Here is a 26,376-nt window from a genome sequence, read left to right on the forward strand (position 1 = left end):
GCCAAAAAACATAGGCATATCTCTATTTTACAGCTTTTGCTGTCAAACTTTGCGCTCTGGACTGAGGTGTCTATTACACAGCTGGAAGTGAAACTGTGCTGTTGTAGCTGTACTGCTGACACCGCTCAGCGCTACAAACCCAAACAAAACTTGTATCAGAGAAGCTTTCAAACAGACTTACTGCCCTCAGCACTTTGTGAAGATGCACGAAAGCAGAACACTGAACAACTGGTCAGACTTAGCATGCCCTGCTCTCTGTAGAAGAAAAGATGGTCAGTACACAAAATAACCGCATGTAGCACATGCAGATGTCAAGAAGTTGTTTACAGCTGGATGGGAAGCGGCAAAGATAAGAAAAAGCACCTCCTGATCTGGTCTAATGGTTCTTACCAGAAACCAGTGGATTGCTCCCTCTGGGTTTTAGGTGGGACAATGCCCCAAGTGAAGTACTTTACCTATGTCGGGATCTTGGTCACGAGTGAGGGGTAAATGGAGTTAGAGATGGACAGTTGGATTGTGGCAGCATCAGCAGTAATGGGAAGTTCCACTAGACTGTCATGGTGAAGAGGGCTGTAGGGTGAAGCTCGTGAGTGTCCAACATGAGATTCCACCAAAGGATGGCGTTGGAGGTTTTTCGTGAACACCAGAAGGTGACTCTGAGGTAGACCCAACACTGGCTGAGGGGGTTACATATTCCATCAAGCCTCAGAACAGAGGTCTAGATCCAGTATATACCGATAGAAAAGCACCCAGGAACATTGTGGAACTACATCTAAATACTCATCAATCAAAGCCAAAGTAAAAAAAAAAATCAAAATTACACATGTATGGTAACAAAATATGTTGCATATACAAACTAGCCATTTAAAATCAATACATTATTGTACAATTACTTCTGTTGCTTTCATGCTGTAGCTGAATGAGATCAGTGAGCTCTATTTAAAGCGTGTATTGATCATGTTTTATAAATTGATCAAATGTTTTGTAGGTAAAATAACAATCTACAAAGTGAGAAAATGGTGTCAAAAAGAAAAAAACAACAACATATTCCTATGAAATGCAGTGCAGTAGAAAATATACAAAAATAAGTCAGTTAAACTAAAGCTGAGTACATGTAGTGTTAATTTACACCTGTGACCTTTAACACCACTTTCTTCTCAAAGCACAAAAAGCCTTATGAAGACCAGCCAAAATATCCTCATAACACAAACAAATCCTCACTAGAAAGGTCTAAAGCCTGGTCCTTACAAAGATAGAAATGCACACATACACGGTCCCGATTTGTTCTGAACACTCCGAAGTGGAGGCATTCTGTGCGCAATCCTCCTGTTGCTATAATTAGAACGCTGAATGCTCGTACATAATGCTAATACTTCGGATCGGGATGCTAGGAGACACGTGACGTCACCCAGCGATGACGTCATCTGACTCGCTGACGTCACCGCAGCTATTTTGGGGCAGCCGAGTTGTGACATGGAGGCATATCACGATGTACATGAGTAATACGGCATGATAATGACTGGCACGCTGCGCAAGCTCCCCCGTGTGTGTGTGTGTGTGTGTGTGTGTGTGTGTGTGTGTGTGTGTGTGTGTGTGTGTGTGTGTGTGTGTGTGTGTGTGTGTGTGTGTGTACTATATTCACAAGAAAACACACACGCATGCACAAACACACACGCAACCACGTGTAGACACACATCTGCCGGGTGCCGTGCGTGTGTGTTCTGATTTCCTTCTTCCTCCATTTAGATGAGATGAGTTTGTTGTCTAAAAAAATGATTTTAGTGGTGGAGATGTTTGTCAGACTGGCATGGACACACACACACACACACACACACACACACACACACACACACACACACACACACACACACACACACACACACACACACACACCACACACACTCTGATAGTTATTCCCCTGTAGCTGTTTTGCTGAGTTCCCAATACCACATGTTCTTTGCTGCTGGGCTCTCCCACGTGGGCGAAGTGTGTGTGTGTGTTAGAAGTTAGATGAGTGTGTGTGCGTCTGTGTGGGAGACAGAGAGAGTGAGCAGATTGTTCCTGCTCGGGTAGTGTACAGTGTGTATGGGAAACACCCCACTTTGGAGAGTGAGCGAGTGAGTAGGTGGGAGGCTGATCGATGAGTGTGTTCACTTTGTAGCTTGTTGAGTTAGCGTGTGTGTGTGTGTGTGTGTGTGTGTGTGTGTGTGTGTGTGACAAGGTAATGGGGGGTTGCTGCACTGTAGATTGTGTCTGCACATTATGCGTGTGTGTGTGTGTGTGTGTGTGTGTGTGTGTGTGTGTGTGTGTGTGTGTGTGTGTGTGTGTGTGTGAACCCAGGGAGCTCCCATGGTGGTGTCCACCCCCGCCTCTATAATTCAGCCACAATTACAAGGCTCTCCTCTGCTGCAGCTAATGAAACCATAAGTCAGCCAGAGACACACATATAAACACACACCACTGCAGCAGAAGCAACCAAGCAAAGGGAGAAATGAAGGGAACATGAAAGTATAAAGCAGAGAAAGGCAACAAAAAGAGTTGTGAAAGTGGGGAAAGGGGGTGAGACTGTAGGTTTGTGAGTGTGTGCGCCTCCTCTGTGTATCTCACATTGTTCTCACAATGTTCCGATGTAGGGATGACAGGATGTCTCACATAGAGTTGTTTTACTTTGTTAATTTGCACAAACATGTCAGAGAAAACTCAGAAGAAAAGGAGCTTCTTCCACCTTCTGGCAGACTAGGATTTGTGAAATGAAACATCACACAGTTGATAAGTAGTTAGAATGATCATTAACTGCAGACGTACGTTGTAGGAATATCATCAGCAACAGTGTCATCATGGAGATTCTCCACTGCCTCCTCTGAACAATTGTTTCTCTATGTACAGTAATAACATAAAGCCTTCACAGCTCCCCTCTAATTTAAAACAGAAATAATCTTGCAACAGGGAAATATAGAAACAATATTACAAACCGCTTTCATGCTTATAATTAGCAGACTGGTGACCCGTCCAGGGTGCATCCGAACTCGTAATTATGAGCTGAGATAGGCTTTATGCTCCTGCAGTTCTGTGTTGGATAAGTGGGTGTAGATAGTGGACAGACTGATGGATGTAGATAATCAGCTGTGGATTCTGTTGCTTGCAATACTCACAAACTGGTTGCACATTTTACAACTATTATTTCTCTGGTTCGTAGTGATGTGAATAGTAATTGCACTGACATGGAATGCAGCTATAATAAATTGCTCCATTTTACTTTTCGTATTCTTTTGTTTGCTAATTCAGAGCACTGATACTTTATACGTTCGTCCATCAATTGTGGCTTTGTTGTTTTATCTTCATTTCCACTCAGTGAAGAAAACAACTCCTACTTCCTGTCTAAAAAGACAGCAATATATTTATGTAATATTTAACTATAAGGTGTTTTGTAAACAAATAAAAGTTCTGTGCACGTTTAGTGATTTTAAACAAAATGTGCAGCTTATTTATATTTGAGGCCTGACAAATATGTCAAATGCATATTTTTCTAATAAAACATTTATAAATAAAATTTCATTAACATTTTTAAAGTGCATGCTTTCCATCATAATTTTCTTGTTTGAGGTGCATTATATATTTATATAAGATTGTAAATCAGTGGAAGAGTGTAAAACCAATGGTAGAAATGTGTACATATCTGTTTGCATGCACATACCCAAGAAAAACAAAGACACAGATTCATTCTCTGCTCTGTAGCGCTACAGGAGACCAGAAATTCTCCAGAGTACCTTTAAGTACTCAAGTGTTTTGGTACAGCATTAAAGATTTATACTTCAGAATCAAGAAATTGACTAACAGTAGTAGTAATTAGCAGATTTATTTTTGCCACAAAACTCCCCATCTTGCACAGCAGATACAGAAGATGTTTGTGAAAAGTTTGACTCGTAAGAAGGTGCTACATGGTATGTGTGGTATGGTGTGATGGCCTCCAGTTTACAGAGATGATCAATCTACGAGCGGCAGTTTCAATCCTCATCGCTGCCTCGAGCATACGTGACAAAAAAACTCAGAACATACTGTAGATGTCTCCTGCCACTGAAACTCATTCACTTTCAAATCCACTCCCCCCGTCTCTCTGTCTGTGTGCCCTGATGTGCTTGGTGGCAGGGTGCGCCTGGAGGCCAGCACATTTAAAAATTCTTTCTTTTCAACTCCCTGCCTTCTGCTTAAAGAAAAAGTGCACAGAGAGAGAGAGAGAGAGAGAGAGAGAGAGAGAGAGAGAGAGAGAGAGAGAGAGAGAGAGAGAGAGAGAGAGAGAGAGAGAGAGAGAGAGAGAGAGAGAGAGAGAGAGAGAGAGAGAGAGAGAGAGAGAGAGAGAGAGAGAGAGAGAGAGAGAGAGAGAGAGGCAAAGCAGCTTCACAGAGAAGTGGAGGCCTGCAGTCTTCGCCCTTCTCTTCGCCTTTTGTCTCATCTTCTTTTTCCTCTTTTCCTTTTGCATTCTCTTCTTTATTCCTACTCATTTCTCTATTTATCCCCCTATTCTCCTTGTGTTTTGTCAATCTCAGCTTTCCACCAAAGTTGACTTTTATGTTTCGTTCTGTATTTGTGCTTCTCTTTGTTGAAGTCTCACATCCTTGCTGCAGCCACTCACTTTCCCGCTAGCTTCTGTACCTCAGCATATTCTCTCACTGAGTTTGGTTTCCTATCCATGTTCACCGTCGGAGTAGATTGGCGTTTTGCCATATTCAGACAAGAGGTGATGTGAAGCAATATCATTTGATTTAATTTACGTAATGTAGGATACAAAAAAACAGCTTATTTGAACAGTTTTGTAATGCAACAGCATGCATGTTTCTGTCACTGGGTTCTTCTATGTCCTTGATACCCACTGATGATCTTTCTTTCTACTGTTGTTACGGCTGTGAGTTAGTATGATAAAATTAATAGGCCCTTGAGAAGAGATTGTATTCTCAAACATATCAAAGCCAAAACCAGATCTGGAACTTTCACCCATCTCATGCATCTGATGTTACAGTGCAGCTGTCTAGCTCCAGATGTTACAATCTGACTGGCAGTTAAACCAGGCTAAATCAGTCACTGGGTAAAAATGAGAAGCATGTGTGTGTCTTACACACATGCTTAAATCAAGAAAGCATTATTTAGAAAATGGCTGCGAACACTACAAACTGTTTTATGTGTCGTATGTTAAAACGCAAAGCCTGATGGGTGTAACAGCAGGAACTAAGGTAGACGGGGCTTAGCAAACAGTCAATAAAATTTTGATTACTAACACAACCTTGCTGCCATATATTATGTGCTGTCCGATGCTGTTTGTGCTCTGTGTATGTCTCCCAGTATAACAGAGAATATCTGGCAGCAGTGTGTTCACCTCCAGTGAGTGATAAATCATGTGTAGTACAGGTGTGTGTGTGTGTGTGAGACAGAAGGCATTTTTGCTTACTCTTTCAAAAAGTGTGTGTGTGTGTGTTTACAGTATGTTCCTGGTATGAGGGGCTCTCCACCTTGAGGACAATTTGCTCTGACAGCACATGCCAATAAAAAGGAGGAGATGAGGTTAGAAGATATTTGATGGAGGAGGGGGAGGGGGAGGAGAGGGCAAATCTTGGTGCAGTTCCAACTCTGAGGTCATCCTAAAGGCGACATGTTGTGCTTTTCCTTTTTTTGTCATAGTATGATGTTACAGTGTCAGGTACATAATACGGTAAATGTAAATCAAAGCACTCCCTGTAAGAAACTTTGAGTTTTTTTAGAACTTTTTTTTGATGAACAGTCTTAAAATATTGACATGCATCATGATTTTATCTACACTTTTTTTGCAAAGCAGTCTACTTGAGTCGTACTATAGGACTCCGGCTTATGAAAAAAACCAATGGTGCAGTGACATCCTACAAAGTGATTTGGTGACTAGCTACTTATATTAACTCTGTTTACATATTTATATCTTTCAAGTGTTTTTTTTTATTTTATTTGCATGTAGTGTGCCTTTTCCTACTTTTTTTTTTTACCTATGGCTGGGAGTCACCAATCGTAATTTCGCTGTGTGGAAACACAATGACAATAAAGATTTTTGATATTTACAAACCAATCCAGGCTCCACAAATATGCTTCATTTACAACTAAACTGCATTCTCATTTAAGAAGTCTGCATGAGAAGGTGAGAATGGAGGCCTGTTTCTGCAACTGGAGTAGCATCTGGAGGATCCACAGTCTGCAACTCAAGTTTCATTTTCACCTTACTTTTGGTTTTTACTTGCTTTCCGCTTAGGTTTCAGCACCAAAACTATGTGGTTGTATTTTGGAAAATATCTCGCACTGGTCGACAATAGGAAACATATCGTGGTTTGGGCTGGAATGCAACCAATCCACAAAATATTTGAAGCCTCTCCTCCATTTTCTGGGTTACCAGGGTGAAAAGTCCCATTTAATGTGTGATAAGTTGGCTGGAAAGTAGTGACAGTGAAGCAATAAAATAAATAGCAAAGATAAGTTGATTCTAAATGTATTTGTGATATGTTGCAAACTTAATCCAACCAGTTTTTTCTTAAAACACAATTGAAAATGCAGTTAAATTGTATGGAAACACAGTTTTGTACAAACCGGTTTGTTCCTGACATCAGATGTTTTCCAGTTCATTCAGCATTTTCCCACACATGCATATGTCAACAACAATACTATGAATGTTTCGAGAATCTGAGTATAATATTAACAAATCAATGGTGAGAGTGTTCCTCTGTAATGTTTGTTGATGCTCTCTGCTTTTGTATTCCGGATTGGATTCGGGCTCAGACACATGGATAGATTTAAAAAGTTGCCATTTTCAATCAAGAAAGAGAATTTGTATTAGGTTTACAGTTTGTTTTCAGAACTTACATGCTGCCCAGAGGATGAGGCGGAGCTTATGAGTACTGGGTGCTGCCACTCAGCAGGCTTCCAGCAGCTGGCCAATCAGAAAGGAGTACACTTTTAGGCAGGGGGAGCTTTAACCCTTACAAGGCCATATTTCTGGAGAAGTACATACACTAAAACATATATTAAAACCACCTAATCCATAAAAATATCGATCAAGTCTTGCGAGGTCTCATTGTCGTAGACGTTTGCCATGTTGAATTTCGGCCGGTACGCGGCCCCGATAAGAGCTTCGTAAATGCGGCTTCGTTATAACGGCTCATACGGCTTTATCGTTTGAAATAAGCGAATTTAGGGCCAATGTTTACATCTTACCAAACATACGGGTGTGTGCATATTTTATGTTAATTAGCAATCATAAACAGGTCACACTTGTTGAGCCGAGAATGTTCGGTTTCGGCTGTGTGTACGAGTAAGCGTGAACCGAGTATACTCGGTCCTGGCTTTTTAAGGGTTAAAGAGCCCAGAGCTAATATTGGCCTTTTCCAGGCCAAGACTAAAAGAAGAGCAGCATAACATTTCGTATGAGAGATATACATCTTTTTTAAACTGTGAATCATGCAGAGCTACTCTAGTAGAGTCCCAGAATAAAAATATAGAGCTGGAAATGAGCATAACAGGTCCTTTTTAATATTTGATCTGCGTCAGTGAATGAAACCACCAGCAGCTATGCTAGAGAGATGGAGAGAGATATAGGATGGAAAAGGCAAAGAAAAATAATATCAAAGGACAAGACATGTTCTTTCACTCAACAGCTATGAAGTTTCTTACTGATCTGGTGACCTGTCTAATCTTAATTTTGCTTAAGTTCATTAGGTAGAGTTCAACAGGGCATGCTTGGGTTGTAATCAAGCATTTAGCCACAATATCTAAACCACTTCACCACAACAGGAGTTTGTGGACAAGTACAATAAATACAGGAATTCGAAGTTTAACAAGAAGATCTTTAAATTACGATGGTTGTTTACAACTGAGAGTTTGGGCAGTATTTTAAAATCTGCCTTCAGACTCCTGACTTCATGTAGTTGTTGTGCCATCAGACTTTTAAGTGACTTTTCTATATTCACATCAGCAATGAACTGAAATGTTTTTCACCATTGTGATTATGATTGACAGTCTACCTTCAGCTGGACATAAACAAACACAAAGTTTCACAATGAATATGGATACAGTGACATACTAATAAAAACCCTTAGCTTCAATAATCACAATATCTTCTTTAAGAGAGACAGAATGATACAGGAAAGGGTTTCAGCACTAAAACGACCAAAAGTTGAGGAATGTGACATTGGTCGCCTCAGAAACCAGATCAAGCTCCGTGACCACTGGAGCGCCATGACAACCCTGAGGCCAATCAGCAAATCAGCCACGCAGAGGGCAAACAGACTAATGGCTGATGGACAGACTGATATGGGGGAGAGAAGGAGGACACAGGCAGACAGAGTCAGTGAGATGGAGCGATAGAGTGATGGAGGGAGGGAGACATGCCATCCATTGGAGGAAAGATCTAAGATACAAGGGAGAAGAGGCATAAAAGGGGTAAAAATAAAGAAGAAAAAATGTTGTTTGTCTTTTGACTGAAGTTTGATACCCAGTGACACAAATCATGAATCTGTGAACTAATGAACAAGTACACCAGGGAAGCAGTCCTTTCTCATCCAAAATAAAGTGTCGACTTTGATAGATTATGGTTGCAACACATACAATTACAAGTTATTTCTCATCAGTGTCTTACAATCACAGATACAAGGTGTTCCATCCATGGCAGCTATTGTTTGGTCATTCTGTCGTCATGCTATTGGTAGTAACAATCATATCTTAACAGATGTCCAGCTGTGCACATTGTGACACCAGTATATTTTGTCTTGATGTGTCTATCCAGGCGCTGTACGAGCCTCCAGTATCTTCCCTATCCTAAGTGTGATCCTGCTCTTCATGGGGGGGCTGTGCATTGCCGCCAGCGAGTTCTACAAGTCACGCCACAACATCATCCTTAGCGCCGGCATCCTCTTCGTCTCCGCAGGTACGAAGGGAAGAAGGGGAACAAATGAACAAAAGGGGAGGGAGAGTTTAAAGACAATGGCAGATGGGAGGTGTGAGAGTAAAAGTGGGAGGATGGATGGAGGTAAAAGGGAGAATTTAGGAGGAAGAAGAGGAAAATAGAGTAAGAATGAACAAAAGACGAAAGCAGGAGAAGAGGATTAATTGGGTGTATTGAAGGACTGATGAATGTGGAAAGTTAAAGGCATTAGAGGAGATTTAATTTCCTACGACTTTGAACGTAGCATGCGCATGCGCACATACAACCTCTCCCTCACCCCCCTCTAACCTCCCCCCTCTTAACATTTACGAAAAAACGCCCCCCTCCAGAAACTTGCGTAGGACTCGTGAAGTTGTCTTTTACGGCTGGGTCCCCCTGAATCTTTATCTGCCATAATGTAAAAAAAGATGAGCAAAACAAGTCGCCAGCTAACTACGAAGCTATACCAAAGCAACACATACACAAAACACGTAAGTCCAAGGCGTACGTAATCTACGTAACTAGGCCTGAGCCGGAAGATTTTTGATTGACAGGAAAGGGAGCAAACCAAACGCCTCGGTCCGAGCGCGTTGATTGGCTGATGTTTTTCAGGTCCTGCCATGTCCACAGTTATTTTTTTTTAAATTTTTTATTCTTTTAGAGACCATACATACAAGTCCACTAAAGGTCAGTATATTCATTTTATGTGAATCAGACAAATTAAACAAAAAAACATCCTCCATAATGCCTTTAAGAAGAACAGAAAGACTAGATTGTAGAGGAACAGGTAGTGGAGGAAAGAGGCATATCAAGAAAATAAAGTTTCTGTTGGAATCAACATTTGTCAACACTGTCAAAGTAATGGATGTCAAAGTAATGCAAAACCTCATAATGCTGATATGGTAAAACTGGTTGGCAAACGGGCTAACTGACACATCCAGCTGATTGTGGCATTTTTGTTAGTGATGGTTTTGGATACATGTTTGATGAATCCAATATTCATGCATGAGCAAATATTAATTTAACCAGATTTGATGTCAGAATACAGAAATAAAGCGAAGGTTAAGGGCATCACAGACATCCGACTGACTGGATATTAATGCTTAAAGCTTCCATCTACCAACAAATTACCTCTAAATCTGTTTCTATGTCAAATAAAAAGCAAAAAATTGTCATTCACTTGTGTGGAAATATTAATAAAAAAGCTACACAGAGGAGGCCGGAAGCAAAACAGAGGTAAAGAAAGTCCATGTGAGAGCACAGTATCAAAACATCTGAAACAGGTCACAAATGTCTGGGCTGTGGAGCAGCTGAAAATGAAAATGTTTTAATTTGGAGACATCAGTAGCCCTGATCGTGCTTGGTGGCCACCAGATGAAGTGTTGCGCGGTGTTTGATGTGTGTGTAACATACAACAATTGCCTCAGGATGAAGCAAAGGAGACAAAGATAGTGCAGGTTGCCATTTTGCCGAAGCATTTTTGTGTGTGCAAGCGTGTACTATGGTTCTAGGCCATGGCCTACTGTGCTGCGCTAGATAACTAGTTCCCCTCCAAGTCAGAAGTGAGAGATGCAGTTCTCTGTTTCTCTCTCTTTCCCACTGTCTGTGTCTGTCTCTCTCGCCCTGTTGCTAGGCTAAGAGGAGGCCACTGGGATTACACTCTAAAAATAAGGTGTCCCTGATACTCTTTTGCTCTGATCCGTCTCAATCAGGCCCTCTCAGTCCTCACATCTCAGTCTGATTTTCCATGTCTTCATACAGTATTGTTTTCACTGTTTATCTTTGTCTTTTTGTCTGTCTGTCTGTCGGTGTCTATTTTTGGCTACACACAGCCAGAGTGCTGATGTATGATAAGAACGACAGATGATCAAAATAGAGGGAGGGGGAAGAGGGAAAGGGAGATGGAGAGAAAAGGTGAGACAGATGAGAGAGATTGACAGAAGATGTGAATTTCAACACTGTTGGAGGTAGAAACAGCTGGGGAGGGTGAAATAGAGAAATGGGATATGAGAAATAGAAGCGAATCTGTCCCAGTTTAGGAGAAAAAAAAAGAAAGTCAGAGAGAAAAAGAGAGAGAGAAAGTGCTGGCTGTCAATAGCCACAGTGGAAACATGTGGTCTGTCAACTACAACAGATTCTATTCACATTAGCACCTTTGACACGCAGATCTAATAAGTTACTAATTAATTTGAAGCATATTTTGGTTCTCTGTCACTCTCATTGATCAGCTGTCTTCGTCTTCACTGTGAAGGACAGCTTCTTGGCTGCTTGGCTTTGTGGACAACAGCAACTGAAATGTAAACAAATGGAAAATCGTATACATATATATTTAGTATGCATCAATTAATTATAAAAACCAGTGTATGCATCCCCTTATTATCATCCTAGCTGTCATCCCTGGGGCTACAAGTATTAAATGATGTGACTGATTATTAAATGTGCTGTGCTTTCAGTGAAGCACTAGTCTACTAAGTGTCAAAATAATGACAAATCATCGAAAGTCGTCTTAAGCTCACAATGCTTTGATTTTTTTTTTTAATTAACAGCTTAACAAGAAATTAAGCTTGTTTCAATGGTGGATGGGCTTAATTGTTTTAGCACTTTCATCCAAATCAGATTGTTTCACATTCACCTTTGCACAGTGCCGGCTAAACCAACAGTTTGGGGTTCATTGGCAATACTAGAGTTGATCGAAAAGTTACAAGACTGCAGTTATAGAAACCTGAAACAGTACCTGATTTACATTTGACCACCATCTCCTTCCAAGTAGTTACCTTTTGCAGTAATTGCTTACAATGTTTCTGCAACACTTGTACATGTTGCATGCACAGCACAATGACACAGTCCACAAACGTTCTCAAAACCTTCTGATTAACCCTTGTATGCAAACTGGAGGAGCTGGAATTGGATTGTTAACTGATGCTGCAAAAAAAAAAAAAAGATTTTTTTCTTCTGATATGTCTGCCTTCAGGAAACAGCCATATGCATGTGCACTAAAGTCCAACATGACAAACATTAGTGTCTTTTTTTTTTTATCAAACTAGCCGGCAGTCATTGACAGCAAATAGAAACAAATGCAAATTGTGCTCAAAATAACTCAAGTACTGGGAGACAAAACTGATGTTGTTGTAAGCACTGCAAGTGGTAACTGCTTGAGAAATACTTTCCCTTTAAGACTTTTCAGGACTACAAAGCCCTACAGATATATATATATATATATATATATGTATATACTTGACTTTTAACAACAAGTAGTACTTTAAAACATTTAGAGGTCCAGATCTATCAAGAGAAAACAACATTCGAATTTGCTGGTACAACTACCAACCCTGCAGTTAGTGGACAACCTTCCATACCTGCTAGGGCACAATTACCCCACATGAAGTGTCCCAAGATACCAAACCAGAAAATCATGACCTCTGCACTAAGACCGTGGAACTGGCTAAGATTCAGGTTTCAGAACAAGTACATAAGACATACTTTCTGATGACAGTGAAGATTTTTAGTTGTTCTGAATGGACAGACTGCAAAATGTTGCGTAGTGTGAAAATCTGGCATTCAGAGGGAACAGTTAGGAGGAAAGGAATGCAATATTCTTTTGGGAATTGGGACACTTTGTTGGGGCATTGGGTTGTATAGGAAAACTGCCACAAAATAGATGCGCTAACATCAGAAAGATGTAGCATCATGAGGCTTGCCTTCCTTTTAATTGTATGAAGAGAAAAGTTCCATTAAATCAACAGAATGATGTTGTGACTTTTTAAAATTCATTAGAAATTTCTTTAAACAGTGATGACTTTGGATGTTTAATGTGTGGTCCGATTTGACTGTGGCTGTATTTTAGTTATGATTTAATCTCCCTCCTCTTTTTCTATACCAGGCCTGAGCAACATTATAGGAATCATTGTGTACATATCAGCCAACGCTGGAGACCCTTCCAAGAGTGACTCCAAGAAGAACAGCTACTCCTACGGCTGGTCCTTCTACTTCGGCGCCCTCTCCTTCATCATGGCTGAAATGGTGGGCGTGCTGGCTGTGCACATGTTCATCGATCGCCATCGGGAGCTACGTGTGGGGGCCCGAGCCGCTGACTACCTCCAAGGTGCGGCCATCACACGCATCCCAAGCTACCGCTATCGCTATCGACGCCGTTCACGCTCTTCGTCCCGCTCTACGGATCCCTCGCACTCTCGCGAGGCATCACCAGTTGGCCTCAAGGCCTTCGGGACGCTGCCCTCCACCGAGCTGTCCATGTACACGCTGCCCAAGGGCCAAACGGGCACGCCAACAGCCACCTATAACTCCACGGAGAGGGACCACAACTTCCTGCAGGTCCACAACTGCATCCAGAAGGACCTGAAAGACTCAGGCGGTCACAGCAACACCGCCAACCGGCGCACCACACCTGTATGAAACTGACAGATGGACCACAGACACTAACAAAAATCAGTGGGACTTTGGGGGGAAGCAGCAAAAAACAGATCATGGTGTTAGGAGGCAGAAAGAGGAAGAGAAGAGGGCTTAGATGGGTAGATTTAGTAGTAAAGGTTAACCGACAGAGGGGAAGTTCTGAGCAGCACCTCAGATAATCACTGAGTTTCTGCTTAAAAAAAGGAAACGGAGTAAAAATGCATAAAAAAAGAAACATGCATGATTTTCCCATGAACCATTGTTTAACAAGTTTTGAACATGTTTGTAAAGAGTTGAGGGGGAGGTCGGGGAAAGATGAGTTGGGAGGGGAGGGCCTTGGGGATGCTGGGGTGGGGTGGGCGGTGGTTGTCTCCGGGCTTTGGATTAGCGGAGTGGTGGGCTTGGCCAGACTGCCCATTTAAAGGCAAACTTTATATTTTTTACTCTTCCTCAGTCTGATCAAAAGGGGGCTTAATCTGGCCCTCAGCCCTTCCTATGAACCTGCCCTCGAACTTCCATACCACAAGCCCCCCAACACACACACCCTAAACTTCCTTAAACCCCACTCCTTTCTTTAGTTGCTGTATCTTCTTGATTTCATTCTTTATTCGCATTAATACTGTGAACCATTGCGGTGTGGGATTTTAGCAGGGAGCAATTCAGGCCGCAAAAAAATAAAAAACAAGAAAAAAAACACATAAGTTAATATATGTATTGATTATATATAAATATATGAATATATATGTTAATAAATCATGACTAGACTTCCCTGGCGCAAAAAATATCAACAAGAAAAAAAAGTAACTTACAAGTGAAACTAAATCAAGTCGTCATGGAAACTAAACCAAGACGGAGGATTCATTGTGACTGGCTCACTTGAGGGGCAAAGGCTTCAGCCTACTTGATAAACTGATATTGGTTAGTATTAGACACATTATCACATTCTTTTACAACAAAAAAAAGAAATCTTTTGGCCTTCCGCCGGACCCTGGCAGCCATCTTTGTTCAGGGTCAACTAGAGGTAAAAGTTGACCTCACTTTTTTTGTTTTTTGGCCTCATAAAGGACTGGAGTGAAGAGAGAACTCTGGGTAATGGATGATCTCTCTGCAAACTTGAAGATGACTGTGGACAATGAAACGTCACTACTGCCAAAGACACAAAGTAGTGCGTGAGAGAACACGGCTACCAGCGAGCTGAAGCTAAGTGACTCCAAAAAATTAAGAATTTACATGCATGCTAATCAAAATCATCCGATCTGCTTTTAAGGAACCTATGTTTTGAACAACTGAACAATGATGCCATGTAAGGGCAGTGGGAGTGACAAAGTAGAAATTAATGTTACAGTACTGTGTCTATTTCAGTTTTTTTCTTTTTTTGTTTTGAGTGGGTATTTTGGGTGGGGCTTCGTTACGCTTGAAACAAAAAACGTATCAAGGCTTTTTTTAACAGAAGAAAATCTCATCATGCCTTTTCATTTACTTTTACTTTCTCTGTTCCTTTGAACTCTCACACAGCCTTAGTCTTTCTTTCTCTCATTTTTCTTGGTCTTTGGTTTCGCGTTGTGTTGTTGTAAATGAGAACTTTAAAAAAGCGTAATGTCTTTCAAGGTGCCAAAACTGAATGATTCTGAACTTGGATGCATCAAGTCCTGATGACGAATAAAAATTGAACCCCTCCCCCGTAGGGAACTGAATGAGTCTTTGTTGTATCATATTTGGTCTTGGAAAAACTGGTCAGCAGGTCCGGTTAAACCAGAGACCATGTTAGGATTGGAGGCGTTTTGTCAAGAAAGAGACATAGCAAAAATGAAAGACAATTTTTTTCAATGAGGAAGATAAGTTTGAGTAAGCAGGTTGATAGGCTGGTTTCTGTCTTTCATTTTAGTCTGATGGTGACTGAGATGTAGCACAAAGTTTAGTGAAACAGCAAAATGTTTGGAGCTTATCTATAGAATCTGACTGGATGGAATCTCAAAGCATTTGTGCAGTTTTAAACAAGGCAGCGTCTAAAATGAACAAATGGTCATCTTATGTAAATGTAGGTGAAGGCTTCTAAGCAGTTCCACAGAGTTTGGGGAAAAGAAAATGAAGCAGTTTGCCTGAATTTTAGTTTTATTACCTCCGCCAAGGAGGTTGTGTGACACCCGGCGTTTGTGTGTCCGTCTGTCTGTCTGTCTGTCTGTCTGTTAGCAAGATAACTCAAAAACGCCTGGGCAGAATCACATGAAATTTTGAGGAGATGTAGACTATGGTAAGAGGAAGAGCTGATTTAAGTTTGGTGGCAATCCGGAAAGGATCCTGGATTCTGGATCACTTTGATTTTTTTAGTATGTGGTTTAGTATGTGGTCCAAAATATGACAAAAACATCATAGGTTAGTATGTCGTCCAACAAAGTGGAGCAAGGTGTCCAGATAGCTCAACTGGTTAAGAAGGTGATTTGTAAACAGAACTGTGTCAGAGATGCAGGTTCGATTCCAGCTCATGATCCTTTACTGCATGGGTTTCCTGTTTTCCTCTCTATCCTTGGCGGAGGTCTGCGCTCTCTGAGTGCTTTTCTAGTTCCATGTGTGTTCAAAATCTGTGATGAATAACAACACTGTTCTTCCAGGGATTTCTCTTTTCCTTGCCTCCAACATTGCACATGTATCAATGAGATACCCTCAGTGATGAACAAGATGTGGCAGCTGTTGCATCTATGGTACACTACTATTTGCAGCCTTCGCATTTTGCTAATTGCTTCATTCCAAATTGCGATTTCAGTTTGAAAACGTTTCGTTTTCAGCTCCAGTAGATAGTATATTATCTATTGAACCAATGAGTTGCAATGCCAGTGATTAATCATTAATTGATCACAAACAATTGCAAGTAGTTACTTTGATTAAAGCAGATGTGCGGTGCAGAATTGTCTTTGCTGTAGTACCTGGTTGAAACTCTTGCTGTTTAATGAGGCGTAGGACTGCGGACTTCGTTTAAAAAGTCCAGAAAAACTGCTATCTTGGGACAAGTCCTCACCGTCTGTTTATGGCTTAAGATTTTGTCGGGCTATTAATTGCATACAATGAAGTCATTACTAGTGGGTTTAATTTATAAATAGAGGAGTTGATTGTATCTGTTATTCAAATTCTCAGCAGACGAGAATTTTGCTGTTGTCTACAGTGTTCCTTCACTGAACCTGTAACACATGTGGATGGCAGAATCTTTTTCGGGACTACAGATGTCTGTAGTCCCGAAATGCTGGATCTGGAAACTGAAGACTCAACAATGCCAAAATAATGCTGTGAATCTTGACATTCCTCAGCGAGTTTGAGTAACACGGGTAAGTAAAAATCTACAGATTACAGCAGATTCCATCGGGCTGGAGTTACTAAGCAACCGTTGGCTGGTAGTTGGTTGGTTGTGTCACATGGTGATGCAATTTTTAAAAATACCATGCACAGCTGGTGTAAAAAAAAATCTAAATTTAAATTTTTATGTATGTCGTGCCGATGTCCTTGTAACAAATGCACCATCATGCATATGTCTGGTGTGGCCCTACCCAGCCATTCACTGACTGTAGTAAAAATGAAGTGTTGCAGCATCCGCTTCACACACAGACCGTGCACGTAATATGTTCAGAGTAGCTAGGCTAAGTGGTAAAGGAAAGTTAGCCTGTGGAAGAACATTCACCTTATAACATGTATTGTTAAACCTTAGGCGATTAATGATTGTTAACATTGCAGACTATTGGTTAAAGACCTATAACATGTCTATATGGTGCTTTTTTTATATTCAGGAAAATGTATTGTGGTTGAAATAAGTTGTCTATCTTGAAGCTGCAGTGTACTGAAAAAAAAGACTCCGATTCAGACTGACGGGGTTTCATACTGAACAAATCAAAAGAACAAATGTTGTTAGCTTCCAAGGTGGGGTTTTCTGCATTATAATTCTTTTTCAGAAAAGGTTTCCAGTTCAAACTTGTGTAGATAAATTAATCCAATATTACTTGCCATCATTTTGCGTGGATGGAAACAGAGATGTAGGAGAGCTGGTGTGCTTGAGCTGCAGTAAATGGGGAAGGATACATACATAAAAATGTAACACTCCTGCTTATGAAATTCAATACACAGAGATGAGTTTGAAGGGGTTTAATCAGTGACCGCAGAGGTATTTTAAGGAAACTTTTTGTCATTTACATCCCTACTTTAAATGCCAAGACTGTTAAGTTTAAATGCTAAATGGCATGCTCCTTATTCTGCCGTACTACAGCTAACAAAACACCGTCTGTCCTTGGCTTGTATGCTGCAACACAAGTTTGTTTATGTTGTGCCTCAGCGCACCAGCTGGGTCAGCTGTCAGTCAAATACATACACCAGTCCGCCCACTCAGCAGCTTGGATGGTAAAGGCGCATTTCTGATTTGGTCGCGTTGGGTTTAGCGATCAAAGACGCAGCACAACATTAAATTAAATGTGTGCCTCCTTCAGGGTGCAAACAGTGTTAACAGCAACATGTTTATTACCACTTAGTTGTTTGTGTGCTTCTTTCAGATTACTCAGCGATCCACGTATTCCCTCCGTCTCGTCCTTGTTCGCCCCTTTCAGGGATTCACTGCCATTCATTCAGTTTCTTATCTTCACTTCCATGTTCACACACTCACAGCACTGTTCATGTAGTCTGTCTAATCCCTCTTTCTCTCACTCCTTCACACATTTCCTTTCTGTCTTCCGGTTGCCTATCTGCTCTCTGTCTGACCTGCGATTCCAACAGCTGTGGAATGAACATCAAACTCTCCGACATCAGCCTCGATGTCCTGCATGCTGCATGGTCCTCTGTTTCTATGTGCTGTCCCTCTCTTTATCTACCCCTCCCACCCTCCCTCTCCTCCCCTGGTGTGCTGATCAAAGTGGCTGGCATGTCTCTCTGCAGTACTGCTGTGATCACTGAAGAGAGGCGAGTGAGCGAGGGAGGGAAGAGGAGGGAAGGAGGTGAGAGAGAAAAAGGGAGTGGAGCAGTCCTTCAGCCTGAGTCAAACAGCGCCACACTGCCCCCGTCTGATGTGGAGGTACGTAATGATTTTCTCATATAAGACGTTCGCACTCGGTGACCTCGCCAGAGTGCAGGAACATAAATCTTCCACAGCAGATTGTGTTCACACCATGAGACTGGAGAAGGACAAGTTTTGGTGACTTTCTTATGGACAGAATATAACAGGCCTTTCATTCATATGACTCTTCACTGACATATGTGAGATGTGTGCAGTGCCACAATGATAATAGTGTTTAACGATCATACAGTCTAATAGATGGATTAACAAATAGCTAACTACACTACAGTAGATTATGGCCTGACTGCCAACACATAACACCTCAGTCATTTATAGCTAATGCTGCTGTCCTGCTAGACTGCTAACATACCTTTAAATGAAAGAAAACTCTCTTTGAATTGACAATAAACAGGCAAACGAGAATTATCAGATGAAGTGTACCTGGCAATCAGTAGCAAACTACTACAACTTGACAGTTTTATCTATAATTAAACAAGACAGAATAAGGAAACAGAAAAACTCAATTTCTGATATTCCTTTGATTCCACTTCACAGTAGGCAGAGTTTATTACCTTTAAACGGAGTCAGACTAGCTGTTATCCTGTTTTCAGGCAAAGCTAAGTTCACCTGCTGAAGAGGTCTGAACTTTAACAGACATAAGAGTGACATGAGTTTTCACTGAGAAGAGAAATAAGCATATTAACCATGTTGATGAAATATTCATTTAAAGAGGAACGAAGGAAAATGTTTGGGAACGACTCATTTACTATCGAGTTTTTAGGTCTTCCCAGGTAGTCTGCCATCAGCAGCATGTGTGGAAAGTCTCAATTAGGTTTTCATTTTCAAGGAGTGTTATCCACAAGCCAAGGTCTGTGTACATGCAAATGGATAGGCCTACGACCAATCAAAGCAACACAATGTGTGTACAAAAATGTCTCCAATGAACCGTCAGTGAGGTCACCCATTATTTTCCTAAAGATCGTTTTTTGAAGCTAAGTGTGGCGGCTCTGGTCTTCATCTTGGCCATAAACGATTCTTGTCTAATTTAACAATCAGCAAAGAGGAGGCACGTGAGCGGAGCTGAAGCAAGTCCCGTAAACATGTCTGGGTCATGAACCGCTTTACGACTGTGTCCACCTGTTACTCAGAGTGGTCACACCCTTAACTGTGCAAAACTTAAGCCGTAATATCATTTAAATGGGAGAGATGTAAAAAATTCACTGCCTGTACAGCCGTCATGAACGCTGAAAATTAGCTGTCGAGACTGAAACTTTTTTTTGCAACAGGCAGTAAGCATGTTTATTTCTGCTGTAAATTTGGACATTTTGACATGGAGCTCTTTAGGGACTGATGCTTTTGGAATCAGCCTCAGGTGGCCATTTGAAGAACTGCAGTTTCTCTGTTAGTCTCAGTTTTCAGACCTGAAAGTTGCTGCTTGGTCTCGATGGTGCTCCAGTATTAGACGTTAGATAAACTGCTGTGATTGGCTCAGTGCAGGCAAGGTTGGGTGGTAAAGGGGCCTTCTGCCTGAGTAAATGAAACAAATAAAGCATGAGCTCCCGGATCAATCTAATTTTCAGGTGTATTTGTTGTATATTAGTATCATAAACCAGCGAAACTATCATCCTTTGCTGGCCATTTTACAATTTGTGCCAACAGGTCGGGTTTTACAATAAATCTGTTGTGGTGTTTTATGGCACATTACAGATAGTTATCTCAAATCTTGTATCACAATTCATAAAATATCACCTGCAGGTTATCTAATTAATATAGAATGCAAATGCAAGTGCTGCTATTGTACATTATTTCAGGAAATGATTCCACAGTTGTGAAGTGGCATATAATACTGGAATAAAACATTTCTGTTGTGGCACAGACAAGCTCGGAGGCGTTGTAGCTGATTATTGTCACGCTGCAGTTCAGAGAGGAGGGCAGCAGATCTGGGGGAACAGCTGCTGTGTCCTCCCTCACCTGCAATTAGCAAGCTTTTTAGGTCATGGACAGTTAGGGGCTATGGAACAAGCCATGCTTAAATACACACCTACGCACAGCAGGAGAGAAAGCGAGACCAAGGTTGAGGTCAGTCCTCTTCAAATTTAGTCAGATTACTACACTGCAGTGTGTTTGAATAATCTGAATTTGATCTGCAGGATTTGCAGATTTTTGTTTTGTGTGGCATCTTGCATGGGGAAATTGAGCAGGAAATAAATTGCAAAAGAACACATGGAAAGGCACACAACAAATGCATGATTTAAAAGCTAGAAGTGACCAGACAGACAGACAGACAGAGAGCTGATATGCAGGAAAAGTGCGACGGGACAGAAAAACAGCGAGTGTAGGTGGAAGATATGAGCTGGAACTCTTCGCCCTCTGCTCGGGCTGTGTCATGAATACAAAACTCTGTGTTAGTGTTTGTTTGGATGAAGAGCACTGCAGTGAAATATAGCTGAAATAACGTCCTGAGGTCCCAAAGCAGGCTCAGACCTTGCACAAATTTGATGTGTGGAGATGAACAGGTTGGTTCGCTGCTGCCAACTGCAGTTATCAATTCTGTAATGCAGTCCCTGTCTGATCGCCAAACATGCTTCACGCATTTTTATTAGTTATAAAAAAAACCTCAGCAAGCGCAATCTGAAAAATGTGAACATACTTTTTCGGTGATTCAAATACAAATTAGTTACGTTTTTTTCCAAACAAAACAATTAGTGCTCGAACTTGAGCTCAGCTCTTAATAAACCTGATGATAATAGGCTGTGAAATGATAAAGACATAAATCACCGATCGATATCACATAAATGTTGGCTCATGCGTCGAGGTTTTGCAGTGTCTGCAGACGTTGACCTAGCTCACAGAGAACTGGGTGCACCACTCAGCTGTACAAAATGTAGGGCACGTGTAGGGACACAACATCTAGCACTTGAAACTTTGATGCACGCGTTTGAGCAGTTTTCAGATTTAGATTCAGAAAACTTTATTTGTTCCCAGGGGGCAATTAAAAAGGCACGTAGAGCAGGAAGTGCAACAACGACGTAAGAAATTGAGTAAAAAACAAGAAATTAGAGATAAGTAACATGAATAAAGAAATGTAGAGCAAGTAATAGAATGAAAATAAAATCAAAAGAAAGAAAAAAAGACCAAAAAAACACAACTTAGGAACATACTAGTGCAAATATGAATGAACAAAGTAGGTGCAATATGACAATGAGGTAAATACAAGTTGTATGCATCAAGGTTTTAGAACAGTTACTAGCTGATCATCTACAACTTACATATAAACACATTTCTTAAGTGACAGTTGGTGGCCTCAGTTTTAATGCAAATATGGTTACTAGTCTGTGTACAGCATTTCTTTACACAGTTTCTATAATGTTTTCCAAATTGCACTGATAAGTATGATATGAAATGGCCCTTTAAAAAAAAAAAAACATTCATAAGATGAATCTAGCATGCAGGCTTTCCTGGTGTTATGACACTGACATACATTCACGATACAGTACATTTATGTATGCCAGCATTGAGGCCCAATAACCCCAGACATCCCATGACAATGATCAAACCGTGACAAGGCACGCTGCTGCATCTCTGCTCGTATATTTTTGAATAGCAGAACATTCACCATCATACGATAACCTTTAATGGATGCCATGCTGCTTGAAAACTGCAGCAAGAAAGGTTTGCGCAGTTTATGAAAATATGATCGCGTCCAGCTTCACTTCTCTCTGACAAATGTCCCTCTCGTGCTCTTTTAAACTGAGTATATTCATATTGGTGTTGGGGATGAGAAACCTTTTTGTTACTCGTGAAAGAGCACAGCAGCAGCAGCAGCAGTCTAGCGGTTCAGTGCTGTACGTGATAAAATAGAAACACTCATGGCATGCTCTAAAAAGTCACTCACCCACATACAAGTCTCAATGTGTAAGCCATGAAAAGTTGTAAAATATTTAAAAATACATTCTAACTGTTCGGAACATCTCAAAATAGACCTCTTGGCTTTGCAGAGGAGTGACAGTGTCCATGTTTGCCCTCTCTTGTGGCTAAAGGGTGAACAACGGTTGTTCCTGTTGCGTTACAGGTCTATTGCCGACATGTTCTGAATACTAATTATTGAGTGTGAATGGCTGTGTTAGGTAGGGACTGATGATGGAGCATACTGGAGAGCCACAAGCTTGACATTTCTGCGATCTCTGACCACCCGTTTCAATATCTGTGGAAATGAAGAACTCTCTCCCAGAGCAATAAGCAACAGCCCACACTCTATCTTGTGGTATTATTAAGTGATATTCTCAAGGCATGATGCTTCATTTAAATTGAATAGAGGATGGAAGGGATGCTGCTGAAGTTACACCTTTATGTGTGTGTATGTGCCCATGTCTATCTTTGTGTGGACAAATCCTAGCTCAAAACCCTTGTTGTGAGGACCCTTCGGACTGCTCACCACAGCTTCAAAGGGTTTTTTAAGGAAAGTATTATGCCATCGACTGTCCTCACAAGCACAAAAAAGTGTGTGTGTGTGTAATTATGGGCTCAGCACTGAAGAAGCAGCTGCAGCTGTCTGTGCGCCACACATTACAGACATTTATGTGCATGTTTTTTAACGTTATTGCCGTTGTTTCCATGTGAAACTGTCACGTAAGTTTTAGTTTCGGTTTCGTGCGCACCAACACGATTTCGTCATGTTTTTCGTGCCGCTCACCACGAAATGTTTTTCGCTGTGGTAATCACATCTGAAAGTGGTTTATACCGGCGGATTCATGACGATCTAAGCTGTCCATCGGCGTATACTGCTTGTGTGAACGCGTTTGCGGCCGCCGGCCGCCGGCCGCCGGACATTCTTGAAATTCCTATGCAAATTGGTAAGTGTACCACCGGCTTATGGTTAGGTTATGGTTAGGGTTATGGTTAGGGTTATGTTTAGGGACGATGTCATGCAAAATATAGCGTTGGATTCGCCATGGTTTTACATTAAAAATATAATATACACATTCTTTTGAAATACGTTCTGAGTGGCACGAAAAGTCCGCCGTTTAAAATACATTGGTGCGCATTTCGTGGTGAGCGGCACGAAAAACATGACGAAATCGTGTTGGTGCGCACGAAACCGAAACTAAAACTTACGTGACAGTTTCACGAATCCTCGTGAGATCGGGCTCTATATTTATACGCCTGGTGAAGGGAAATACAGCAAACAAGCAGACATACCAGAAAACACATTCGGACACCCTCACACACACATTACAGACACAAAACAACGAGGAGAGAAAGAATGAGAAGGATAAAGAACCTAATTGTTATAATTATGATCACCGTTACGGCCACCGGTATTGGTGTGCCGTTTTGTTCTGAGATGGTGTTCTGTTGGGCCTTTGTGTCGGAGAAATTTATGTGTGGGTTCAGCTGTGGTTTTTGCAGAGTCTTTGGAACCCCAGCTGCCAGCCATTTCAGCTGATGACACAGAACTGATGACGACCTGCACTGCAATCTGGTTCTCCCCGCCCTTCAACCTTCCTGATTGGTCCACCCTCCAGCTCCTCCTCCTCGGACCAATCCGAGGCAGCCAGGCACCACACCTGCAAACTATATAGCTGCCACCATGCCATTAGTCGAGGTGGCTGGTGGTTATGACCAGTCCACCCCGGTGCCTCTTCGTATTGTGGCTCTGTGTATTGTTGTTCTGTGTGGTCTTTCGGTTTGTAAGCACTTGTGATGGGTGCTACAGACAAGTTCGACCTTTCTGTTGGCGGCTTTAGTTTAGTGTGGAGCCCTACGTCTCAGTGGAGACTGAGGCTCCAATTCGTAGTCTGCCAACTGTGTGTAGGAGCCACTTAGCATTCTGAGTATTCGTGAACTGTGCGTTCAGTATGTATACTTATTCAGAGGCACCAGTTTTGCTTAGTTTGTTTTGTGCACATTTTGTATTAGTTTTTGTTCCTGGTAGTTCAGTTTGGCTAGGGAGTTTAGTTGTTTTCTTTGTGTTAGCTAAGTTACAAACTCTGTTAGCCCTCGTTATGTTTTATTCCGTTCTTTGTTTTAGCAACACTCACCAGTCTTGTGTTTCATTGTCACTTTTACGTTCCTTTGCTACAAAGCAATAAATCCCTTAACCTAAACCAATAACACCTGGTATTTTTGTTGCATCCAGCCAACCCCTAGCGGTTGGATCGGAACAATCACCCACTCAAGGAGTACAAAAACATTGTGCTGCAATAACAATTACAAGTTGCCAAACGCAGAATCTGTAAAGAATCTCATTACAAATCGGTTTTCATTTCACAGGAATAAAGTTTCAGAGATTTATTCTTACTCTTCTGTATGTCATCTAGTAACCAGATACGTTGTGATTTTCAATACGTCCTCCATTCGAGAACAAAGGAAGAAAATTAAATTCAGTGACTGCATTTGGACTCCGCATTTCCGCAACAGAATAGAGGCTCTCTTATTACATGCTGCAGTCACTCTTTGTGGTGCATAATGAGATAAAAACCATTGTGTCTGGCTCGAACCAGTGTGCCCTCGTTTGAATGGTGGCAGCTGGTCTGAGAGGCAGGGAGAGAACAAGGACGTGGCTTTGACCTGGTTTGAATGGGAGAGCACTAATTAGAATGGCGATTGCTGGATGTTTGCGCTGCATCTGGGAAGCGACTGAAATGATGTGAGAGGCCTGCAGCTGGGGAGTTAACACAACAAGAGACAGCAAGACAGACACACAGAGGAAGATATGGGACTGGAAAAAGAGGAGACAGAAAGAGGGTTGAGAGTTTTTTTTTAAAGCAACATAGAGGGTAGGAGATCTGCATGGTTCGGTTGCTCGTACCGTCGTCTCACAGCTAGAAGATACTTGCTTTGCGTTACTGGAGTGGGATCTTTCTGTGAGGAGTTTGCATCGTCTCCCTGTGCCTGTGTGGGTTTTCTTGAGTTGTCCCACTTCCTTCCACAGTTTAAAAACATGCTGAGGTTAACTGGTGATTCTAGATTGTCCGTACGTATGAATGTGAGTGTGCTTGGATGTCTGTCTTAATGTATAGCCCTGTAATAGACTCCCCCTGATAAAACCCCTCCAGGGTGTCCCTTGCCTTCGCCCTGAGTCGGTTGTGATAGACTCCAGCCCCCCGCAACCCTAATGAGGATTAATCGGTGTATAGATAATGTATGGAATACAGTGTAAAAACTCATTTGAGAAGGAGACGAGTGAAGACAGAAGGCAGACAACACAAAGTTGAGACCAGAGGGCTGGATTACGAAGCGAGATCAGTGGGTTATCAAGGTATGTTGATCTGAAAGTCAGAGTTTTCAGTATCATGAAGGTGGCTCACTTCTTAGCTCACAAGATCTCCATGGTAACATACGCTGCAGAGCTAACTTGGGCCAGAGCAGGTTATGTTCAGCGTTTCGGCTTTAAATCGGTCATAAGAACAGACTCCCTGCAAAAAAGGAGTTTCCTGACATTTAATTATGAGCAATAAAGATTCTCGGCTGAGGGAATATGTTTTATCTGCAAACCTGCTGAGCTGTTTGTTACTAAAACCATTGAATAAAGCAGTTACACTATTCTACACTGTATGCATTACGTTGCCATGGGAACCTATATGTATTTAGTTGGTGATGCAGAAATTGTATAAATAGGTTTATTGTTTGTTTACTCTGCCGGTACTGTGACTGACAGAACACAGATTAGAACACTGATTAATTACTATTTATTATAGAGAATATTCAATCAGTAACATTAGTTTCACTTTGATTTGGCCACATTAAAAGTGATTTCTTGCATTATGGGACAGTGTCAGACCAATACAATATCATGTTTAAAGACAAGAAGTCTGAAGCTTAACAGCTCTAATGTTCAGCTGTTAGTCATCAATAATTAGCTGCATTGATCGATAAAATAAATATATAACGCACTTTTAAAAAGTATTCTACCGGAATTTTTGTCTTGTATCATTTGCAGTAGCATTGTTTGTGCCGTCATATATTTTATAATCCTCATTATTCTCCACTAAAACAACCTGTTGACTGAAGCAGC

At 41.4% G+C, this 26,376-nt stretch overlaps 1 protein-coding gene across 1 annotated transcript in view; it reads left to right on the forward strand.

Moving 5' to 3' along the window:
* LOC110962114 (voltage-dependent calcium channel gamma-2 subunit-like) overlaps positions 1-15,030 on the forward strand; it is a 65,597-nt gene extending 50,567 nt beyond the window's left edge. Inside the window, exons 3-4 of the mRNA XM_022210008.2 lie at positions 8,789-8,929; positions 12,807-15,030. Of these exons, the coding sequence (XP_022065700.1) occupies positions 8,789-8,929; positions 12,807-13,339 (674 nt within the window). The 3' untranslated portion in view covers positions 13,340-15,030. The remainder of the gene's footprint in view (positions 1-8,788; positions 8,930-12,806) is intronic.
* Positions 15,031-26,376: the final 11,346 nt, after the last annotated feature.

This window comes from Acanthochromis polyacanthus, chromosome 3, assembly GCF_021347895.1.
Source record: "Acanthochromis polyacanthus isolate Apoly-LR-REF ecotype Palm Island chromosome 3, KAUST_Apoly_ChrSc, whole genome shotgun sequence".
NCBI lineage: Eukaryota > Metazoa > Chordata > Actinopteri > Pomacentridae > Acanthochromis > Acanthochromis polyacanthus.